The sequence below is a fragment of the Pristiophorus japonicus genome, chromosome 5 (genome assembly GCF_044704955.1).
Source record: "Pristiophorus japonicus isolate sPriJap1 chromosome 5, sPriJap1.hap1, whole genome shotgun sequence".
Taxonomy (NCBI): Eukaryota; Metazoa; Chordata; class Chondrichthyes; family Pristiophoridae; genus Pristiophorus; species Pristiophorus japonicus.
Window position 1 is genome coordinate 281,978,393 of NC_091981.1, and position 22,044 is coordinate 282,000,436.

General features: G+C 44.0%; 1 protein-coding gene across 1 annotated transcript; it reads right to left on the minus strand.

The window, feature by feature from the left end:
- Positions 1–3,524: 3,524 nt before the first annotated feature.
- iba57 (iron-sulfur cluster assembly factor IBA57) lies at positions 3,525–20,429 on the minus strand. Its single transcript, XM_070880120.1, has 3 exons — positions 20,013–20,429; positions 16,493–16,839; positions 3,525–3,996 (listed from the first exon to the last, which is right to left on the minus strand). Exons 1-3 carry the CDS (start codon positions 20,333–20,335, stop codon positions 3,599–3,601), a joined length of 1,068 nt encoding a protein of 355 aa, XP_070736221.1. The 5' UTR covers positions 20,336–20,429; the 3' UTR covers positions 3,525–3,598.
- Between the last annotated feature and the right edge of the window lie 1,615 nt (positions 20,430–22,044).

Consider the following 22,044-nt stretch of genomic DNA (forward strand, 5'->3'; position numbering starts at 1 on the left):
TGGGAAAATAAATTGTGAGGACACAAAAAATCTGCAAAGGGATATAGACAGGCTAAGTGAGTGTGCAAACATTTGGCAGATGGAGTATAATGTAAGAAGATGTGAGGTTATCCACTTTGGCAGAAATAATAGAAAAGCAAATTATAATTTAAATGGAGAAAAATTGCATAGTGCTGCAGTAGAGAGAGACCTGGGGGTACTTGTGCATGAAACACAAAAAGTTAGTATGCAGGTACAGCAAGTAATCAGGATGGCAAATGGAACGTTGCCGTTTATTGCAAGGGGGATAGAGTATAAAAGCAGGGAAGTCCTGCTACAACTGTACAGGGCTTTGGTGATACCACACCTGGAGTACTGCGTACAGTTTTGGTCTCCGTATTTAAGGAAGGATATACTTGCTTTGGAGGCTGTTCAGAAAAGGTTCAGTAGGTTGATTCCGGAGATGAGGGGATTGACTTATGAGGATAGGTTGAGTAGGTTGGGCCTGTACACATTGGAGTTCAGAAGAATGAGAAGTGATCTTATTGAAACTTATTAGATAATGAGGGGGATGCAGAGAGGATATTTCCACTCATAGGGGAAACTAAAATTAGGGGACATAGTCTTAGAATAAGGGGCCACCCATTTAAAACTGAGATGAGGAGAAAATTCTTCTCTGAGGGTTGTAAATCTGTGGAATTCTCTGCCCCAGAGAGATGTGAAAGCTGGGTCATTGAATATATTTAAGGCGGAGATAGACAGATTTTTGAGTGATAAGCGAGTAAAGGGTTAAGGGGAGCGGGCAGGGAAGTGGAGCGGAATCCATGATCAGATCAGCCATGATCTTACTGAATGGTGGAGCAGGCTCAAGGGGCCAAATGGCCTACTCCTGCTCCTATTTCTTATGTTCTTATTGAGACTGTGTCCCCTAGTTTTAGTTTCCCCTATGAGTGGAAATATTCTTTCTGCATCCACCTTGTCGAGCCCCTTCATTATCTTATATGTTTCAATAAGATCACCTCTCATTCTTCTGAACTCCAATGTGTCCAACCTACCTTCAGAAGTCAACCCCCTCATCTCCGGAATCAACCGAGCGAACCTTCTCTGAACAACCTCTGCAATATAAGACCAAAACTGTACGCAGTTGTAGAAGGACTTCTCTGCTTTTATAATCGATTCCCCTCGACTTATGAGGATAGCTTGAGTAGGTTGGGTCTGTACACATTGGAGTTCAGAAGAATGAGAGGTGATCTTATTGAAACTTATAAGATAATGAGAGGGCTCGACCAGGGGGATGCAGTGAGGATATTTCTACTCATAGGGGAACCTAAAACTAGGGAATATAGCCTTAGAATAAGGGGCCGCCCATTTAAAACTGAGATGAGGAAACATTTCTTCTGAGGCCAACGTTCCATTTGCCTTCCTGATTACTTGCTGTACTTGCATACTAACTTTATGCATTTCATGCACAAGGACCCCCAGGTCTCTCTGTACTTTGCATTTTTTCTCCATTTAAATTATAATTTGCTTTTCTATTATTTCTGCCAAAGTGAATAACCTCACATTTCCCCACATTATACCCCATCTGCCAGATTTTTGTCCACTCACTTAGCCTGTCTATATCCCTTTGCAGATTTTTTTGTGTCCTCCTCACAATTTGCTTTCCCACCCATCTTTGTATCATCAAACTTGGCTACATTACATTCGGTCCCTTCATCCAAGTCATTAATATAGATTGTAAATAGTTGAGGCCCAGCACCGATCCCTGCGGCACCCCACTAGTCAATGTTTGCCAACCGGAATATGACCCATTTATCCCAACTCTGTTTTCTGTTAGTTAGCCAATCCTCTATCCATGCTAATATATTACCTCCAACCCTATGAACTTTTATCGTGTGCAGTAACCTTTTATGTGGCACCTTATCAAATGCCTTCTTGGAAATCCAAATACACATCCACTGGTTCCCCCTTATCCACCCTGCTCATTACATCCTCAAAGAACTCCAGCAAATTTGTCAAACATGATTTCCCTTTCATAAAACTATGCTCACTCTGCTTGATTGGATTATGCTTTTCCAAATGTCCCGCTACTGCTTCCTTAATAATGGACTCCAGCATTTTCCCCAACGACAGATGTTAGGTTCCTGCTTTTTGACTGCCTCCTTTTTTAAATAGGGGTGCTATATTTGCAGTTTTCCAATCCGCTGGGATCGCCCCAGAATCCAGTGAATTTTGGTAGATTATAACCAATGCATCCACTATCGCGGCAGCCACCTCTTTTAAGACCCTAGAATGTAAGTCATCAGGTCCAGGGAACTTGTCCGCCTTTAGTTCCATTATTTTACCGAGTACTACTTCATTAGTGATAGTGATTATATTAAATTCCTCCCTCCCTATAGCACCTTGATTATCCACTATTGGGATGTTTTTAGTGCCTTCTACTGTGAAGACCGATACAAAATATTTGTTCAACGTCTCTGCTCTCCATTATTAGATTACCAGTCTCATCCTCTAGTGGACCACATTTACTTTAGCCATCTTTTACTTTTTATGTACCTGTAGAAACTCTATCTGTTTTTATATTTCATGCTAATTTACTCTCACCCATCTTCCCCCTCTATCATTTTTTGTCGTTCTTTTCTGGCTTTTAAGAATTTCAAATCCTCTGGCCTCCCACTAGTCTTGGCCACATTGTATGCCCTGGTTTTCAATTTGACACCCTCCCTTATTTCCTTAGTTAGCCATGGATGGTTATCCCTTCTCTTACAGTCTTTCCTTCTCATTGGGATACATCTCAAGTGACAACTTAGCAGTATCACCTAATAAGTGTCAGCTGTGGCTCAGTGGGGAGCACTCTCACCTGAGTCAGAAGGTTGTGGGTTCAAGTCCCACTCCATGGACTTGAGCACAAAAAAAAAAATCTAGGCTGACACTCCAGTGCAATGCTGAGGGAGGTGCCATCTTTCAGATGAGACGTTAAACTGAGGCCCCATCTGCTCTCTCAAGTAGCTGTAAAAGAGCCCATGGCACTATTTTGAAGAAGTGCACGGGAGTTATCCTCGGTGTGCTAGCCAATATTTATCCCTCAATCAACATAACAAAAAAAAACAGAATATCTGGTCATTATCACATTGCTGTGTGTGGTAGCTTGATGGTGCGTAAATTGGCTGCCGCGTTTCCTACATTACAACAGTGACTACACTCTAAAAGTACTTCAATGACTGTAAAGCGCTTTGAGACATCCAGTGGTTGTGAAATGTGCTATATAAATGCAATTCTTTCTTTCTAACAATATTGAAGTATATTAAAAAAAAGTCAATGAGTCAGCACCTAGTTGCTCCAAGTTCACATTGAAGAAACAGTTTCCTCAAGGTTAAAACCAGTTCTCAGGTGGTACTGAATAAGACTCCTGTAGACAATCAAATTCGACACATCCCAGAACATGCAACAAACTGCAGTGTGATATAGATGGAAAATCTTACCAGAGGATAATGTCAGAAGGTGAAATTGCAATATTGAGTTAATTAATGAAAACTCACACAAAACACTGTTTGATAAATCTATTTAGGAAAATATTTTTCCACAAAAAGTAGGTGCTCATTACAAAACATATATTCGTTTATTTATTCTTTTCATCATTTGGCCACCAATCTGGAACTGATGCCCTCAACTGCACGAGAACATCGCCCGTTGTGCGCACAAGAAGTGGTTCATTTGCGAAGGCCAGTCGAATCATGGCTAAACCAACGTCACCCTCATAGTTCCTCAACCTTCCGGCCGATTTTCCAGATTCAGTCACAATCTGCGCTTTCTCAGGAACACCGACAGGTGGCAAAGGGTTGTCCAGTTGGATTGGCATCAATCTTTTCCTTATTATACCTGTGTAGTGAGTCCGAGCTGTCAACTCTTGTCCGATGTAACAGCCCTTGGTGAAGCTGATCCCATTCATATAAACTAGGTTTGATTCCAGAGGTATTGCTACTCCAGATGGAAGGTCCTTCACACCTTCAGCAATTCCTTAAATAAATTAAGACAAAAGACAGCTTAGTAATATCACTATCTATCCTAGTGATAGGTACGGTTCAACCCATTTGTTCTTATACATTCAAATAGCCGACATTTATTCTTAATCATCTTCAATAGGTTGGCACTCAGCTGCCCAATGTGCTCATTGCAGAAACATTTCAAAAAACCCTATGGACCCCTTTGGCAAGATGACTTGTTTGTGTATCCTGCTCCTTGAGGCACATGAACCTTTCAAAGGCCAAAAAATGTTCAGACTTTGGTTTGGTCACCCTAATGATGCAACCATTGTTTTTTTGATCAGCCGTTATCTGATATACATGGAATCCACTACCACACTTACGTGTCCACTCCTTACTGACCCTTCCAGAGGCCTGAAGCGCAAATTGGAATAACCAAGGAAACGCAAAGCTGTGCAGGACTACTCCTGGAGTATAACCAACTAAAATGCCGCAGCTTCCAGCTGCTCGCCAGCTAGGATTACCGTAACTATTTGCCATGGGAACGGGAGGCTCAGGCTAGTCGGAGTTAAGATAACGGGAGACACCTGCTGGACTTGAATAAACTCCATTAATTTACTGGGCTGTGAACCTCACTTGATAAGTGTTGAAACAGTATGTATTGATTTATGATTGTCGCAAAACAATCCAAATGACAGTAACTTGTGTATTATAAATGTATGCTGCAAATGCTGTATTAAAGAGCTTGGCATCTCAGGCAGCTGAGGATCACTCCCTTGCATTTTCTCGAATAAACTCTTTACTTGCTGAATTTAGCAAACTTGAGAGTGGTAATTTTTACCACAACAATTGGTGTAGTCAGCAGGATCCCAGAGGCCCGACAACTGGTACCGAATCGAACGTTAACATCAAAGAATGGGTGAGTATGTTTACTTTACCACCCACCAGATAGGGAGGTTGGCGTTCGGGTTGGGAAGCCGGCAGGCCAATTCGAGGATCAGAACCAGGATACGGGTGAAGCAATTAAAGAACGGCCATTAGGTAGACATAAGTTGCAGCTCCTTGGGTAAATATTGCTCTCCGGGTAAACATCCTTGGGTAAAGATTGCTCTCAAAGGGTGAAATTCCCTTGGGAAAAATTGCTTTCAAGGGTAAAAAGTTCCTCGGGTAAAGGTGGCTCTCAAGAGTAGAGTAGGTGAAGTAAATAAGTTGCTGAAAGTAGAATGTTGTTTAAAAGTTTTCAGTTTGTATGAAAGTGTTTGTGTGGAAGTTTTCCTGACTATGAATGTTTGGGGAGTTAAAGAATTTTTCATTTGTCCGAGTCTGTCTTTTAAAAGAAGAAAGTGTGTCTGTATGTTAGTTTTAGCTCCGCCCACCTTTTCAGACAGAGAGCTAAATGTTTTTTTAAATCCTTTTGTCATGGATGTGTGAAGTTTTATGACAGTGTGGACAAATTGAGTGTTAAAAATGTATATTGTGCACCTAGAATTGAATTACATTTGAAGTTAGAAACACAGGTGTGGATTTATTTTGATTATGATTTACGAAGCTATGAAATGCACAAAAGATAAAACTTCAGCCTTGAAGTTACAGTGCTAAAAAAAATGAATTGGATGTTTTAATTGGATTACAGTAAAAAAAAAATTGTCTAGTGGTTTAAATTAAAATGTATATCATCATTTTGAATCAATTCAAATCGTAACAAAGTGCTGTCTTTTCAATTTGGTTATTGCAAGCCTGCGACACCCACTTACTTGTAAAAAAAAACTTAATCAATCATTGAATACATTGGGTTGAAAGATATTAAATGAGATAAAGGAGGAGGGAAAGCTCCTGTCCCTAGGAGTGCATTTAAAAAAAAAAGCCTTTAGTGTAGGAATACAAAAAATAATGTTTCTCCAATTATATTCAGTATTTTTACAGTCAATTGGAAAGGCATCCGAAGAAAGAAGAATATGGAAACTGACCTAACTTACTGTGTTATTTTGTTTTATTTTTATCTGCTCTGTACTGTGTTGAGTTAATAACATATTGGCTATGGAAAACAAAAGAATATGGCCTGAATTTGATTGGAATTATTGAGGTTAATTAACCTATGAAAACCCCATTATGGCCACGGTGAAATTCTGGTTATCTCAAAGTGTGAATGTCCCTAGTTTTGGACATGAGACTTTCAAAAAAAATGAAATGTTGATAATTTTTGCTAGGAAAAAAAAATAAACGCGTTTGGTTGTTTGGAAAATGTTATTTTAAATTACATGAAAGCTTCTAGTTCAGGAAAAGAGATTTAAATAAAAAGATTGGCTTCATTTGAATTGGAATTTTGAAACATGCTGTTTTCTCGAGACAGAAATGCCGTTTGGGGCCAAGACGAGATAAAATATGGAAGTAACCTTGTAAATGAATTACGAGCACTTGAATAGTGGGCGCTTGTGTTAAAGAGACTTTGTAATTTATCACTTGTTTTTGAAATTGGAATTAATGTGTAAAATGGAGAGGGGTAGTTTTGAAGGTAAAAAGCATTATATAGAATTTTTAAAAGTGTTAATAACTGGACCAAGTGGGAATGTTTGATCTATGTTTTCTATCTTTAATATTGCATTGTAAGGTTACTCCAGAGTAAGGCTACTCCAGAGCTCATGAGACATGAATAGTAATTAATGGGATGCCCCATTTAAGATGCAAGATAGAAACAGGAAAAAGTACACTACCAAATGCGAATTTTTCTAACATAGAAACATAGAAAATAGGTGCAGGAGTAGGCCATTCGGCCCTTCTAGCCTGCACCGCCATTCAATGAGTTCATGGCTGAACATGCAAATTCAGTACCCCATTCCTGCTTTCTCACCATACCCCTTGATTCCCCTAGTAGTAAGGACTTCATCTAACTCCTTTTTGAATATATTTAGTGAATTGGCCTCAACAACTTTCTGTGGTAGAGAATTCCACAGGTTCACCACTCTCTGGGTGAAGAAATTCCTCCTCATCTCGGTCCTAAATGGCTTCCCCCTTATCCTTAGACTGTGTCCCCTGGTTCTGGACTTCCCCAACATTGGGAACATTCTTCCTGCATCTAACCTGTCTAACCCCGTCAGAATTTTAAACGTTTCTATGAGGTCCCCTCTCATTCTTCTGAACTCCAGTGAATACAAGCCCAGTTGATCCAATCTTTCTTGATAGGTCAGTCCCGCCATCCCGGGAATCAGTCTGGTGAACCTTCACTGCACGCCCTCAATAGCAAGAATGTCCTTCCTCAGGTTAGGAGACCAAAACTGTACACAATACTCCAGGTGTGGCCTCACCAAGGCCCTGTACAACTGTAGCAACATCTCCCTGCCCCTGTACTCAAATCCCCTTGCCATGAAGGCCAACATGCCATTTGCTTTCTTAACCGCCTGCTGTACCTGCATGCCAACCTTCAATGACTGATGTACCATGACACCCAGGTCTCTTTGCACCTCCCCTTTTCCTAATCTGTCACCATTCAGATAATAGTCTGTCTCTCTGTTTTTACCACCAAAGTGGATAACCTCACATTTATCCACATTATACTTCATCTGCCATGCATTTGCCCACTCACTTAACCTATCCAAGTCGCTCTGCAGCCTCATAGCATCCTCCTCGCAGCTCATACTGCCACCCAACTTAGTGTCATCCGCAAATTTGGAGATACTACATTTAATCCCCTCGTCTAAATCATTAATGTACAGTGTAAACTACTGGGGCCCCAGCACAGAACCTTGCGGTACCCTACTAGTCACTGCCTGCCATTCTGAAAAGTCCCCATTTACTCCTACTCTTTGCTTCCTGTCTGACAACCAGTTCTCAATCCATGTCAGCACACTACCCCCAATCCCATGTGCTTTAACTTTGCACATTAATCTCTTGTGTGGGACCTTGTCGAAAGCTTTCTGAAAGTCCAAATATACCACATCAACTGGTTCTCCCTTGCCCACTTTACTGGAAACATCCTCAAAAAATTCCAGAAGATTTGTCAAGCATGATTTCCTTTTCACAAATCCATGCTGACTTGGACCTATCATATCACCTCTTTCCAAATGCACTGCTATGACATCCTTAATAATTGATTCCATCATTTTACCCACTACCGATGTCAGGCTGACCGGTTTATAATTCCGTTTTCTCTCTTCCCTCCTTTTTTAAAAAGTGGGGTTACATTGGCTACTCTCCACTCCATAGGAACTGATCCAGAGTCAATGGAATGTTGGAAAATGACTGTCAATGCATTCACTATTTCCAAGGCCACCTCCTTAAGTACTCTGGGATGCAGTCCATCAGGCCGTGGGGATTTATCGGCCTTCAATCCCATCAATTTCCAAAACACAATTTCCCGACTAATAAGGATTTCCCTCAGTTCCTCCTCCTTACTAGACCCTCCGACCCCTTTTATATCCGGAAGGTTGTTTGTGTCCTCCTCAGTGAATACCGAACCAAAATACTTGTTCAATTGGTCCGCCATTTCTTTGTTCCCCGTTATGACTTCCCCTGATTCTGACTGCAGGGGACCTACGTTTGTCTTTACTAACCTTTTTCTCTTTACATATCTATAGAAACTTTTGCAATCCGTCTTAATGTTCCCTGCAAGCTTCTTCTCGTACTCCATTTTCCCTGCCCTAATCAAACCCTTTGTCCTCCTCTGCTGAGTTCTAAATTTCTCCCAGTCCCCGGGTTTGCTGCTATTTCTGGCCAATTTGTATGCCACTTCCTTGGCTTTAATACTATCCCTGATTTCCCTTGATAGCCACAGTTGAGCCACCTTCCCTTTTTTATTTTTACGCCAGACAGGAATGTACAATTGTTGTAGTTCATCCATGCGGTCTCTAAATGTCTGCCATTGCCCATCCACAGTCAACCCCTTCAGTATCATTCGCCAATCTATCCTAGCCAATTCACGCCTCATACCTTCAAAGTTAGCCTTCTTTAAGTTCTGGACCATGGTCTCTGAATTAACTGTTTCATTCTCCATCCTAATGCAGAATTCCACCATATTATGGTCACTCTTCCCCAAGGGCCCTCGCACAACGAGATTGCTAATTAATCCTCTCTCATTACACAACACCCAGTCTAAGATGGCCTCCCCCCTAGTTGGTTCCTCGACATATTGGTCTAAAAAACCATCCCTTATGCACTCCAGGAAATCCTCCTCCACCGTATTGCTTCCAGTTTGGTTAACCCAATCTATATGCATATTTAAGTCACCCATTATAACTGCTGCACCTTTATTGCACGCACCCCTAATTTCATGTTTGATGCCCTCCCCAACATCACTACTACTGTTTGGAGGTCTGTACACAACTCCCACTAACGTTTTTTGCCCTTTGGTATTCTGCAGCTCTACCCATATAGATTCCACATCATCCAAGCTAATGTCCTTCCGAACTATTACCTTAATTTGCTCCTTAACCAGCAATGCTACCCCACCTCCTTTTCCTTTTATTCTATCTTTCCTGAATATTGAATACCCCTGGATGTTGAGTTCCCAGCCCTGATCATCCTGGAGCCACGTCTCCGTAATCCCAATCATATCATATTTGTTAACATCTATTTGCACAGTTAATTCATCCACCTTATTGCGGATACTCCTTGCATTAAGACACAAAGCCTTCAGGCTTGTTTTTTTAACACCCTTTGTCCTTTTAGAATTTTGTTGTACAGTGGCCCTTTTTGTTCTTTGCCTTGGGTTTCTCTGCCCTCCACTTTTCCTCATCTCCTTTCTGTCTTTTGCTTTTGCCTCCTTTTTGTTTCCCTCTGTCTCCCTGCATTTTATTTCTCCCTAGCCTAACAGTCTAGTGAAAATCAGGAAAGTGTAGTTAAGAATAGTAAACCGATCGCTTTCTCTTGGAGACATTGGTGTCCTTGCCTATGTACTTTTTAAGAAAACTGAATTGGATAGCCTGGCCATTACCAAAAATATCTGGACCGTGCAGTGGGATAAAAGCAAAGATCTGCAGACTACTACAATCTTTTGATAAGATTACCTGAAAGCCCGAGATGGTTTGTATCGGATGGCATCAAGACACCGGCGTAAGAGTGCAGACGTGATTTGTAGTATAATGAAGCAATGCATGGTGAATCGGCACTGAAGAACAGGTCTCAGACATGCTCAGTTACTTCACATCAGCAAGACATGAAATGGCTAATATGGCTCAGGAAGTAAGATAATTGTAAAGCATTGACACATACTCCTCCGAGATACTATCTAATTAATGAAACAATCAAATAAGAGTTAAACATACTGATACCTGCTAGATGGATTGAAATTGAAGTTGAAGTAAAGAGTTACATGGGATTTGGATTGGGAAAATTGAAGGCTAGGGAGAAATTAATTTGGCAAGAATTATCCACAAAATGGATATGACGAAAAGTTAGATCTGGAGAATCTTTTAAGTCCATGATTTGTTGTTTAGATGTTAAACTTCAGTTTTCTTTACAATGTCTGTTTTCTTTGTCTGCATCGTCATTCAAAATATATGTTCTTAGTCGACGTACTAGTGATTGAGAGACTGAATAATAACTTTAACTGTAATTGTGTTTTGTAGGTAACAGAGCGTGGGAAAAGCCAGTATGAATCCAGTATGCCTCCTGTACCATGCTTTACGGGCTAACAGGACCTATCTCAAAACCAACAGTAAATGAGATACTCAAGTACAAGCTGCACAATTATGTGGCACAATTATTTCAGCGCCCAATATATTTCACAGCCCTATATAATTGCAGTAAAACAGCTTTACTCTTATACTCAAATTCTCTTGTAATAAAGGCCAACATACTATTTGCTTTCTTAATTGTTTGCTGTGCCTGCATGTTAACTTTCAGTGATTAGTGTACAAGGACACCCAGGTCTCTCTGCACACCAACATTTCTAGATCTTTCACTGTTTTAAAAAGTACTCTAGTTTCTATATTTCCTATATTATTAGGTGTTATGCTCCTCCTGTACCATGTGGGAACTCAGGGACGACTCCAGTGTTCCTGACGACTACGTGTGCGGGAAGTGTATCCACCTCCAGCTCCTGACGGACCGCGTTGCAGAGTTGGAGCTGAGGGTGGATTCACTCTGGAGCATCCAGAGTAGCACGTGTAGCGAGTTAGTCTTACCGCAGGTGAAGGGTCCACAGCCAGATAGGGAATGGAAGACCAGCAGGAAGAGCAGTGCAAGGAAGGTAGTGCCAGGGTCCCCTGTGGTCATCCCCCTGCAAAACAGATACACTGCTTTGAGTACTGTTGAGGGGGATGACTCATCAGGGGAGGGCAGCAGCAGCCAAGTTCATGGTACCGTGGCTGGCTCTGTTGAACAGGAGGGGAGGAAAAAGAGTGGGAGAGCGATAGTGATAGGGGATTCAATTGTAAGAGGAATAGATAGGCGTTTCTGCGGCCGCAACCGAGACTCCAGGATGGTATGTTGCCTCCCTGGTGCAAGGGTCAAGGATGTCTCTGAGCGGGTGCAGGACATTCTAAAAAAAGGAGGGAGAACAGCCAGTTGTCGTGGTGCACATTGGTACCAAGAACATAGGTTAAAAAAAAAAGGGATGAGGTCCTACGAAACGAATTTAAGGAGCTAGGAGCTAAATTAAAAAGTAGGACCTCAAAAGTAGTAATCTCGGGATTGCTACCAGTGCCACGTGCTAGTCAGAGTAGGAGTCGCAGGATAGCGCAGATGAATACATGGCTTGAGCAGTGGCGCAGCAGGGAGGGATTCAAATTCCTGGGGCATTTGAACCAGTTCTGGGGGAGGTGGGACCAGTACAAAGCGGACGGTCTGCACCTGGGCAGGACCGGAACCAATGTCCTAGGGGGAGTGTTTGCGAGTGCTGTTGGGGAGGAGTTAAACTAATATGGCAGGGGGATGGGATTCAATGCAGGGAGACAGAGGGGAACAAAAAGGAGACAAAAGCAAAAGACAGAAAGGAGATGAGGAAAAGTGGAGGGCAGAGAAACCCAAGACAAAAAACAAAAAGGGCCACTGTACAGCAAAATTCTAAAAGAAAAAAGGGTGTTAAAAAAACAAGCCTGAAGGCTTTGTGTCTTAATGCAAGGAGTATCCGTAATAAAGTGGATGAATTAACTGTGCAAATAGATGTTAACAAATATGATGTGATTGGTATTACGGAGATGTGGCTTCAGGATGATCAGGGCTGGGAACTCAACATACAGGTGTATTCAACATTCAGGAAGGATAGAATAAAAGGAAAAGGAGGTGGGGTAGCATTGCTGGTTAAAGAAGAGATTAATGCAATAGTTAGAATGGACATTAGCTTGGATGATGTGGAATCTATATGGGTAGAACTGCAGAACACCAAAGGGCAAAAAATGTTAGTGGGAGTTGTGTACAGACCTCCAAAACAGTAGTAGTAATGTTGGGGAGGGCATCAAACAGGAAATTAGGGGTGCATGCAATAAAGGTGCAGCAGTTATAATGGGTGACTTTAATATGCACATAGATTGGGCTAACCAAACTGGAAGCAATACGGTGGAGGAGGATTTCCTGGAGTGCATAAGGGATGGTTTTCGCGACCAATATGTCGAGGAACCAACTAGGGGGGAGGCCATCTTAGACTGGGTGTTGTGTAATGAGAGAGGATTAATTAGCAATACCGTTGTGCGAGGCCCCTTGGGGAAGAGTGACCATAATATAGTGGAATTCTGCATTAGGATGGAGAATGAAACAGTTAATTCAGAGACCATGGTCCAGAACTTAAAGAAGGCTAACTTTGAAGGTATGAGGCGTGAATTGGCTAGGATTGATTGGCGAATGATACTTAAGGGGTTGACTGTGGATGGGCAATGGCAGACATTTAGAGACCGCATGGATGAACTACAACAATTGTACATTCCTGTCTGTCGTAAAAATAAAAAAGGGAAGGTGGATCAACCGTGGCTATCAAGGGAAATGAGGGATAGTATTAAAGCCAAGGAAGTGGCATACAAATTGGCCAGAAATAGCAGTGAACCCGGAGACTGGGAGAAATTTAGAACACAGCAGAGGAGGACAAAGGGTTTGATTAGGGCAGGGAAAATGGAGTACGAGAAGAAGCTTGCAGGGAACATTAAGATGGATTGCAAAAGTTTCTATAGGTATGTAAAGAGAAAAAGGTTAGTAAAGACAAACGTAGGTCCCCTGCAGTCAGAATCAGGGGAAGTCATAACGGGGAACAAAGAAATGGCAGACCAATTGAACAAGTACTTTGGTTCAGTATTCACTAAGGAGGACACTAACAACCTTCCGGATATAAGAGGGGTCAGAGAGTCTAGTAAGGAGGAGGAACTGAGGGAAATCCTTATTAGTCAGGAAATTGTGTTGGGGAAATTAATGGGATTGAAGGCCGATAAATCCCCAGGGCCTGATGGACTGCATCCCAGAATACTTAAGGAGGTGGCCTTGGAAATAGCGGATGCATTGACAGTCATTTTCCAACATTCCATTGACTCTGGATAAGTTCCTATCGAGTGGAGGGTAGCCAATGTAACCCCACTTTTAAAAAAAGGAGGGAGAGAGAAAACAGGGAATTATAGACCGGTAAGCCTGACATCGGTAGTGGGTAAGATGATGGAATCAATTATTAAGGATGTCATAGCAGCGCATTTGGAAAGAGGTGACATGATAGGTCCAAGTCAACATGGATTTGTGAAAGGGAAATCATGCTTGACAAATCTTCTAGAATTTTTTGAGGATGTTTCCAGTAGAGTGGACAAGGGGGAACCAGTTGATGTGGTGTATTTGGACTTTCAGAAGGCTTTCGACAAGGTCCCACACAAAAGATTAATGTGCAAAGTTAAAGCACATGGGATTGGGGTTAGTGTGCTGACATGGATTGAGAACTGGTTGTCAGACAGGAAGCAAAGAGTAGGAGTAAATGGGTACTTTTCAGAATGGCAGGCGGTGACTAGTGGGGTACCGCAAGGTTCTGTGCTGGGGCCCCAGCTGTTTACACTGTACATTAATGGTTTAGACGAGGGGATTAAATGTAGTATCTCCAAATTTGTGGATAACACTAAGTTAGGTGGCACTGTGAGCTGCGAGGAGGATGCTATGAGACTGCAGAGCGACTTGGATAGGTTAGGTGAGTGGGCAAATGCATGGCAGATGAAGTATAATGTGGATAAATGTGAGGTTATCCACTTTGGTGGTAAAACCAGAGAGACAGACTACTATCTGAATGGTGACAGATTAGGAAAAGGGGAGCTGCAACGAGACCTGGGTGTCATGGTACATCAGTCATTGAAGGTTGGCATGCAGGTACAGCAGGCGGTTAAGAAAGCAAATGGCATGTTGGCTTTCATAGCGAGGGTATTTGAGTACAGGGGCAGGGAGGTGTTGCTACAGTTGTACAGGGCATTGGTGAGGCCACACCTGGAGTATTGGTCTCCTAACCTGAGGAAGGACATTCTTGCTATTGAGGGAGTGAAGCGAAGATTCACCAGACTGATTCCCGGGATGGCGGGACTGACCTATCAAGAAAGACTGGATCAACTGGGCTTGTATTCATTGGAGTTCAGAAGAATGAGAGGGGACCTCATAGAAACGTTTAAAATTCTGATGGGTTTAGACAGGTTAGATGCAGGAAGAATGTTCCCAATGTTGGGAAAGTCCAGAACCAGGGGTCACAGTCTAAGGATAAGGGGTAAGCCATTTAGGACCAAGATGAGGAGGAACTTCTTCACCCAGAGAGTGGTGAACCTGTGGAATTCTCTACCACAGAAAGTTGTTGAGGCCAATTCAGTAAATATATTCAAAAAAAGGGTTAGATGTAGTCCTTACTACTAGGGCGATCAAGGGGTATGGTGAGAAAGCGGGAATGGGGCACTGAGGTTGCATGTTCGGCCGTGGACTCGTTGGGTGGCGGTGCAGGCTGGAGGGGCCGAATGGCCTACTCCTGCACCTATTTTCTATGTTTCTACCTAAGTGGATAACTTCACATTTCTCCACATTATATTCCATTTGCCATGTTCCTGCGCACTGACGTAGCCTGTCTATATCCCCTTGAAGTCTCTGCATCCTCCTCGCAACTTACATTCCCACCTAGCTTTGTATCATCAGCAAACTTGGATATATTACTTTTGGTCCACTCATCCATCCAAATCATTGATAGATTGTGAATAGGTGAGGCCCAAGCACTGATCCTTGCGGTACCCCATTAGTTAGTCTGCCAACCCAAAAATGACCCGTTTATTCCTACTCTCTGTTTTCTGTCCGTTAACCAAGCCTCAACCCATGCTAGTATATTCTCCCCAATCCCATGAGCCCTAATTTTGTTTAATAACCTCTTGTGTGGCACCTTATTGAATGCCTTCTGAAAATCCAAATACATCACATTCACTGATTCAGGTATTGATTACCAAGTAGGCCTGAGGATGGACTTGGTTCCAAACATTATCGGCAGGCAAGTCATTTTGGAGTATCTGTAAATCCAGAGACCCTGCTTACTAAGGAGGATAATCACTAGCTGCTCTTTGGACAACTGATCAGTGCGGGCATGAGCTCTCGCAAGAGGACATCAGAAGCTCCTCACAAGCCGCACAGTGAGCAGCACAACTTACCATAAAACACAAGTGAATTACCACCTGAACACAGCATAACCACACATCCCATCACATTTGAACCCCCTCCCACCCAAGTCTCAGAGTTTCCTCATCGGTACAAGACGAATACCTGCCCTCAGCAAAGCAGAAGGACCTATACCATCATGCCAGGTGCTATGTTGTCGATGTTCAGTGCCATGTACCAGGTTGACCCATCAATAATTGCTTAAGCCAGGCCCTTGTTGAAGGGCTTTTTAAAATAAAAGGGCATGCCCTTCATAGGCTAAGCTGCTCCCTTCCCAAGGCATTCAGTAATGGAGCTCTGCAATACACTGGCCTGAGTCGCTTGGCCTTTTGCTGTAAATCCATCTTTTATCTTGGTCTTGGATCTCACATGTGGTCCAGAGGAAGCCTTTCATGGTCTGTATGACTCAGTACTGCAGCAGGAATGTAATAAGTTTGAAGTCTTTCTCCTCCCTCCCTGGTAAAAATACACTCCATTATGTGTTGGGTTAGCTAATCTCTCAAAGCAAGATTTAGAAGAATACTGCTGGATCATAAATGAAAATTACAAAAATGTACATTACATTTTCAAAATTATATTTTCAGCAATAGAGAAAATTTGGGGCTTTGACAATAACTAATTACAGTCATCAGCGTAGATAATCATCCCATCTGTAATTTTAGTACCCTCTCAGTTAATAATTTGTTCATTGAGAGAGTATGACTGCTTAAAAGGTCACCCTCTTCATTTAAAAAAAAGTGTATGGCAAATGTTAATTTGCTTACTTGCAAAACCATGGCAAAAATAGAAAGTTGCATAGAGGAGCACATTGCTTCGATTGTGTTCCTCGCTGTGCTGAAAATAACACACAGCTCCTCTCTCTACAAATAAACAGAAAAGTTTGCAAAATATTTCTCACTTTAAGAGATCAGACTTCTGAAGTGGGTCAGAGCAGTTTCAGTCTGTGAGGTACGATCACTCCTTACCTATCTTATACCGATGTCTATGGTAGTCCTGAATGTCTCCTAGAATACTTTCCGAGACAACGTCCAATGGATCATCAAACTTGCTCAACACCAACCGCCATCCCATGGCATCAGTTCTAGGATCATGTGTGCACACCACCACCTTCTTTGCGTTTTCTCCTAAAGCGCTACCAGTTTCTGTTGACTGTTCAAATGGGAGTATTGCCCACAAGGAAAGATCTGCACAAGGGGATATATCCACTTTCCTTCTAATCTTATAGATTTTTAAATGCTTCTGAACATCATCAAGCAGTGTGGCATCACATTCTAAGAGAATGGTTGGCTCTTCCTCCTGGCTTTTGTGCAACCTGGCATTTAAAGGAACAGAACATTCCATTTTGTAAGAGCTGATACAGCCATTTTGCCACAGCGACCTCCAGCAATACAGATGTACTAAAATAATTCACTTTTTGATCAAAACTATTTGTATTCAAAACTTCATAAGACACGAAGTACAACATTTTAAAATGAATTTTAAAAACTGTTAAGATTTTGAACTCTTAACTAGAAACCAACAACCTGTATTTATATAGCGCCTTTAACATAATGAAACGTCCCAAGGCGCTTCACAGGAGTATTACGAGATAAAAAATTTGACACCAAGCCATATAAGTAGAAATTAGCGCAGTTGACCAAGAGGTAGTTTTTAAGGAGTGTCTTGAAGTAGGAAAGAGAGGTAGAGAGGCAGAGAGGTTTAGGCAGGGGTTCCCAGAGCTTGGAGCCTAGGCAACAGAAGACACGGCCACCAATGGTTGAGCGATTATAATCAGGGATGCTCAGGAGGGCAGAAATCTCGTGGGGTTGTGGGGAAGAGATTACAGAGAAAGGGAAGGGCGAGGCCATGGAGAGATTTGAAAATAAGGATGAGAATTTCGAAACCAAGGCATTGCTTAACCGGAAGCCAATGTAGGTCAGCGAGCACAGGGGTGATGGGTGAACGGGACGTGGCGCGAGTTAGGACACAGGCAGCCAAGTTTTGGATCAACTCTAGTTTACGTAAGGTAGAATGTGGGAGGCCAGCCAGGAATGTATTGGAATAGTCAAGTCTAGAAGTAACAAAGGAATGGACGAGGGCTTCAGCAGAGGATGAGCTCAGGCAAGGGCGGAGACGGGCGATGTTACGGAGGCGGAAATAGGCGGTCTTTATTATGCTGCAGATATGTGGTCGAAAGCTCATTTCAGGGTCAAATATGAGAGGGATGGAATCAGTGGCAAGGGAATGGAGTTTGCGACGGGGACCGAAAACAATGGCTTTGGTCTTCCCAATATTCAATTGGAGGAAATTTCTGCTCATCCAGTACTGGATGTTGGACAAGCAGACTGACAATTTAGAGACCATGGAGGGGTCGAGAGAAGTGGTGGTGAGGTAGAGCTGGGTGTCATCAGTGTGGAAACTGACGCTGTGTTTTCAAATGATGTCGCCAAGCAGCAACATGGAGATGAGAAATAGGAGGGGGCCAAGGATAGATCAGAGGTAACGATGCGAGAGTGGGAAGAGAAGCCATTGCAGGTGGCTACAATTAGATAGATAAGAATGGAACCAGTCCCTGCACTCTGACACAAGAATGGAATCAGGCAAGTGCAGTCCCACCCAGCTGGACGACGGTGGAGAGGCATTGGAGGAGAGTGGTATTTTATTGCCCCAAAAAAATATTTAAAAAAAAGAAAAAAAAAATTATTAGAAAAAGGGGCAGTTAAGTGTCTGGAATGTCCCCCAGATCGGGGGGCACTTGATCTAATGTCTATTTTGTCCCCCCCCCCCCCCCAATGGAGAGTGGTATTTTATTGCCCAAAAAAAATATTTAACAAAAAAAAACACAAAGAAAAACAAAAAAGGGCAGTTGAAAAGTGGCTGGAGTGTTCCCCAGATTAGGGGGCACTTGATTTAATGTTAATTATGTTTTACTCCAAAAGAGTTGGAGGAGAGTGGTCAACCATGTCAAAGGCTGCAGACAAGTCAAGGAGGACGAGGAGGGATAGTTTGCCTTTATCACAGTCACAAAATATGTCATTTGTGACTTTGAGGAGAGCTGTTTTGGTACTGTGGCAGGCGCGGAAACCAGATTGGAGGGATTCAAACATGGAATTGCAAGAAAGGTGGGTCCGGATTTTGGAGGCAACAACACTTTCAACGACTTTGGAAAGGAAATGGAGGTTGGAGATGAGGCGGTAGTTTGCAAGAACGGAGGGGTCGAGGGTTGTTTTTTTTGAGAGGGGTGATGACAGTAGATCTGAGGGAGAGGGGGACAGTGCCTGAGGTGAGAGAACCGTTAACAATGTCAGTTAACATGGGAGCCAGAAAAGGAAGTTGGGTGGTCAGCAGTTTGGTGGGAATAGGGTCACGGGAGCATAAAGTGGGTCTCAAGGACAGGATGAGCTCAGAAAGGTCACGAGGGGAGATCGGAGATCGGAGAGAAACTGGTGAAAGATGTGAGGTCAGGGAACTTCCTTTGAGGAAGTTTCGCCCAGTGGGCTAGCAAAAGGGAAGAGGCAGAGGCGGCCAAACGGATGGTCTGAATCTTAGAGACAAACAAGTCCAAGAGCACTTCAAACTTATTGTTGGAGGTGAGGGTGGAGACTGGGGAGAGGGGTTTAAAAAGACAGTTAGCAGTGGAGAATAGGATCTGGGGTTTATCTTTACATTTCAGAATGATTCTGGAATAGTGAGTGATTTTGACAGACGGGAGCTGGACGCGATAGTGCGTTATGCAGTCCAGCCAGATCTAGCGGTGAGTGAGCGGTGAGTTGTCCGCCATATCCGTTCAAGTCTGCGTCCCTTGGACTTAAGGGAGCGAAGATCAGGGCTGTACCACGGGGAACGACCAGGGTGAGAGAGAGAGATTAATTGTTTTATCAGGGACTGGGGCATCAAAGGTGGGGGAGGGGGTGATTGAGCAGACCGGTAGCTGCAATGAGTTTCAGACCCCCATCACCCTCAACTCCCTTCCAATTCTTCCACCAATGACTTTAAGTCTTTGTTCCTGGTTATTGGCATCCTTCTGTGCTTTATGATTGACATATGAGGAGAGACTGGATCGACTGGGCCTATATTCACTGGAGTTTAGAAGGATGAGAGGGGATCTCATAGGAACATATAAAATTCTGACGGGACTGGACAGGTTGGATGCAGGAAGAATGTTCCCGATGTTGGGGAAGTCCAGAACAAGGGGACATAGTCTAAGGATAAGGGGTAAGCCATTTAGGACTGAGATGAGGAGAAACTTCTTCACTCAGTTGTTAAAACTGTGGAATTCCCTACCACAGAGTTGTTGAGGCCAGTTCATTGGATATATTCAAAAGGGAGTTAGATATGGCTAACGGGATCAAGGGGTATGGAGAGAAAGCAGGAAAGGGGTACTGAGGGGAATGATCAGCCATGATCTTATTGAATGGTGGAGCAGGCTCGAAGAGCCGAATGGTCTCCTTCTGCACCTATTTTTTATGTGTAGCAGCAGATCGCAGATCCTCCCCCTCCCCCTACCTGTAGAGGATCACATCGAACAAGGTCCTGCCCTGCAGGTTAAGCAGGTGACAGTACAGCGCCTCACTGGGCCCGCTCACCAGCGCCTCCACGTCATTAGTAACCAAGCCCTGCAGAAAGGTGCCCGCATCCCGGCCCCGCAGCCGCAGCAGCCGCCGGTGAGTCAATCCGTAGCAGCGGAGGCGGCCGCTCGCCGGCCCAGCCTGGGTGCAGGCCCGGCGGGGCCATTGCTCGGTCAACGGGACCCGCCTGCCGGCCGCCTGTATCCGCAGTAAAAGCACCAGCGCAGAGCAGCAGCCGGCCTGCAAGCGGGGCAACAACATGGTCACCAAACACGATTCTCCGCCGCTCACTCCGGCCCGGCTTATAGGGCCCAGTCTGTCGCCATCATAAACAGCGACAGCAGCCGGCGGCGGAGCTCCCGGGACAGCGCCACCTGCAGCAGCGGCTGAGGGGGTGTCAGGTCAGGGAGCAGGGACTGTGTCACAGAGTGCAGAGTCTGGGGACTATGTCATAGAGAGCAGGGTCTGTGTCAGAGAGACTGTCACAGAGAGCAGAGTCTGTGGGGACTGTGTCATAGAGAGCAGGGTTATATAGAGCAGGGTCAATGTCATAGAGACTGTGTCATAGAGGGCAGGGTCTGTGACAGAGAGCAGAGTCTGTGGGGACTGTGTCATAGAGAGCAGGGTCTGTGTCATAGAGACTGTGTCATAGAGAGCAGGGTCTGTGTCATAGAGAGCAGGGTCTGTGTCATAGAGACTGTGTCAGAGAGAGCAGGGTCTGTGTCATAGGGTCTGTGTCACAGAGTGCAGAGTCTGTGGGGACTGTGTCATAGAGACTGTCATAGAGAGCAGGGTCTGTGTCATAGAGACTGTGTCATAGAGAGCAGGGTCTTTGTCATAGAGACTGTGTCAGAGAGAGCAGGGTCATAGAGATCAGGGTCTGTGTCATAGAGAGCAGAGTCAGGGAGCAGGGTCTGTGTCAGAGAGACTGTCACAGAGAGCGGAGTGTGTGGGGACTGTGTCATAGAGACTGTGTCATAGAGAGCAGGGACTGTGTGAGAGAGAGCAGGGTCATAGAGAGCAGGGTCTGTGTCATAGGGAGCAGCGTCATAGAGAGCAGGGGCTGCGCAGACTGCTGGGCTAGGTTGCCACGTTGTTCCTTCCGCTCCCAGGCCTGCTCCGATGGTCTATCGCAGGCCGGGGGCCACACAGACTGCTGCGAGCACAATTGAGCAGGCCGGGGAGTGGAAGGAGCAGTGTGGCAGCCTAGCCCAGCAGTCATAGATGAGGCAAGGGCCCAGGGGCAGATGGGCCAGCCCACACTGCGATATGTGTGCCTGCTTGGTCTGTGCAGCAGAGCTGGTCTCAAGTTATCTTGGCTAATCCTTGTGACTGGACCAAGACCTAGCTCTGTCAAGCCTATGTGTTGGCTGGTGTGCAACGGTCACCACACGTTAAAACAATCCAAGCACAGGCATCTTCCACCCTTCAAGATTTAGTTCGGACCTGGAATTTTAAGTTCATCATTGAAACACCTGTGAACTTTTTGACGTGGAAGTAAGTTATTCTCGATTCGTGGGATTGCTTATAATGAGAGAGTAGGGATTGTGTCATAGAGAACAGCGTCATAGAGAACAGGGACTGTCAGAGAGTGCAGCATCATAGAGAACAGGGACTGTGTCATAGAGAGCAGGGTCAGTGTCATGGGAACTAATGCAGGGAGACAGAGGGAAACAAAATGGAGACAGAAGCAAAAGACAGAAAGGAGATGAGTAAAAGTGGAGGGCAGAGAAACCCAAGGCAAAAAACAAAAAGGGCCACTGTACAGCAAAATTCTAAAGGGTCAAAGTGTAATAAAATGGCCAGCCTGAAAGCTCGGTGCCTCAATGCGAGGAGTATTCGGAACCCAGGAGAGGGCTCTGAGCTAGTTAGAATGGGTGAGAGCTCAGATGAACAGGACCCCAAGAAAGAATGCAAAAGGCAGGAGGCAACAGAGCAGAGTAGCACTGGGATAAGTGTAAACCACAAGG

What these genes read in the sequence shown, in the direction of transcription:
- iba57 (XM_070880120.1), bottom strand. Translation starts at nt 20,335, where the DNA reads ATGTTGTTGCCCCGCTTGCAGGCCGGCTGCTGCTCTGCGCTGGTGCTT. An exon ending in TTCGATGTGATCCTCTACAG is followed by an intron (nt 16,840 to 20,012) that starts GTAGGGGGAGGG and finishes TTTAAATGCCAG; the next exon opens with GTTGCACAAAAGCCAGGAGG. An exon ending in TAGACATCGGTATAAGATAG is followed by an intron (nt 3,997 to 16,492) that starts GTAAGGAGTGAT and finishes AATTTATTTAAG; the next exon opens with GAATTGCTGAAGGTGTGAAG.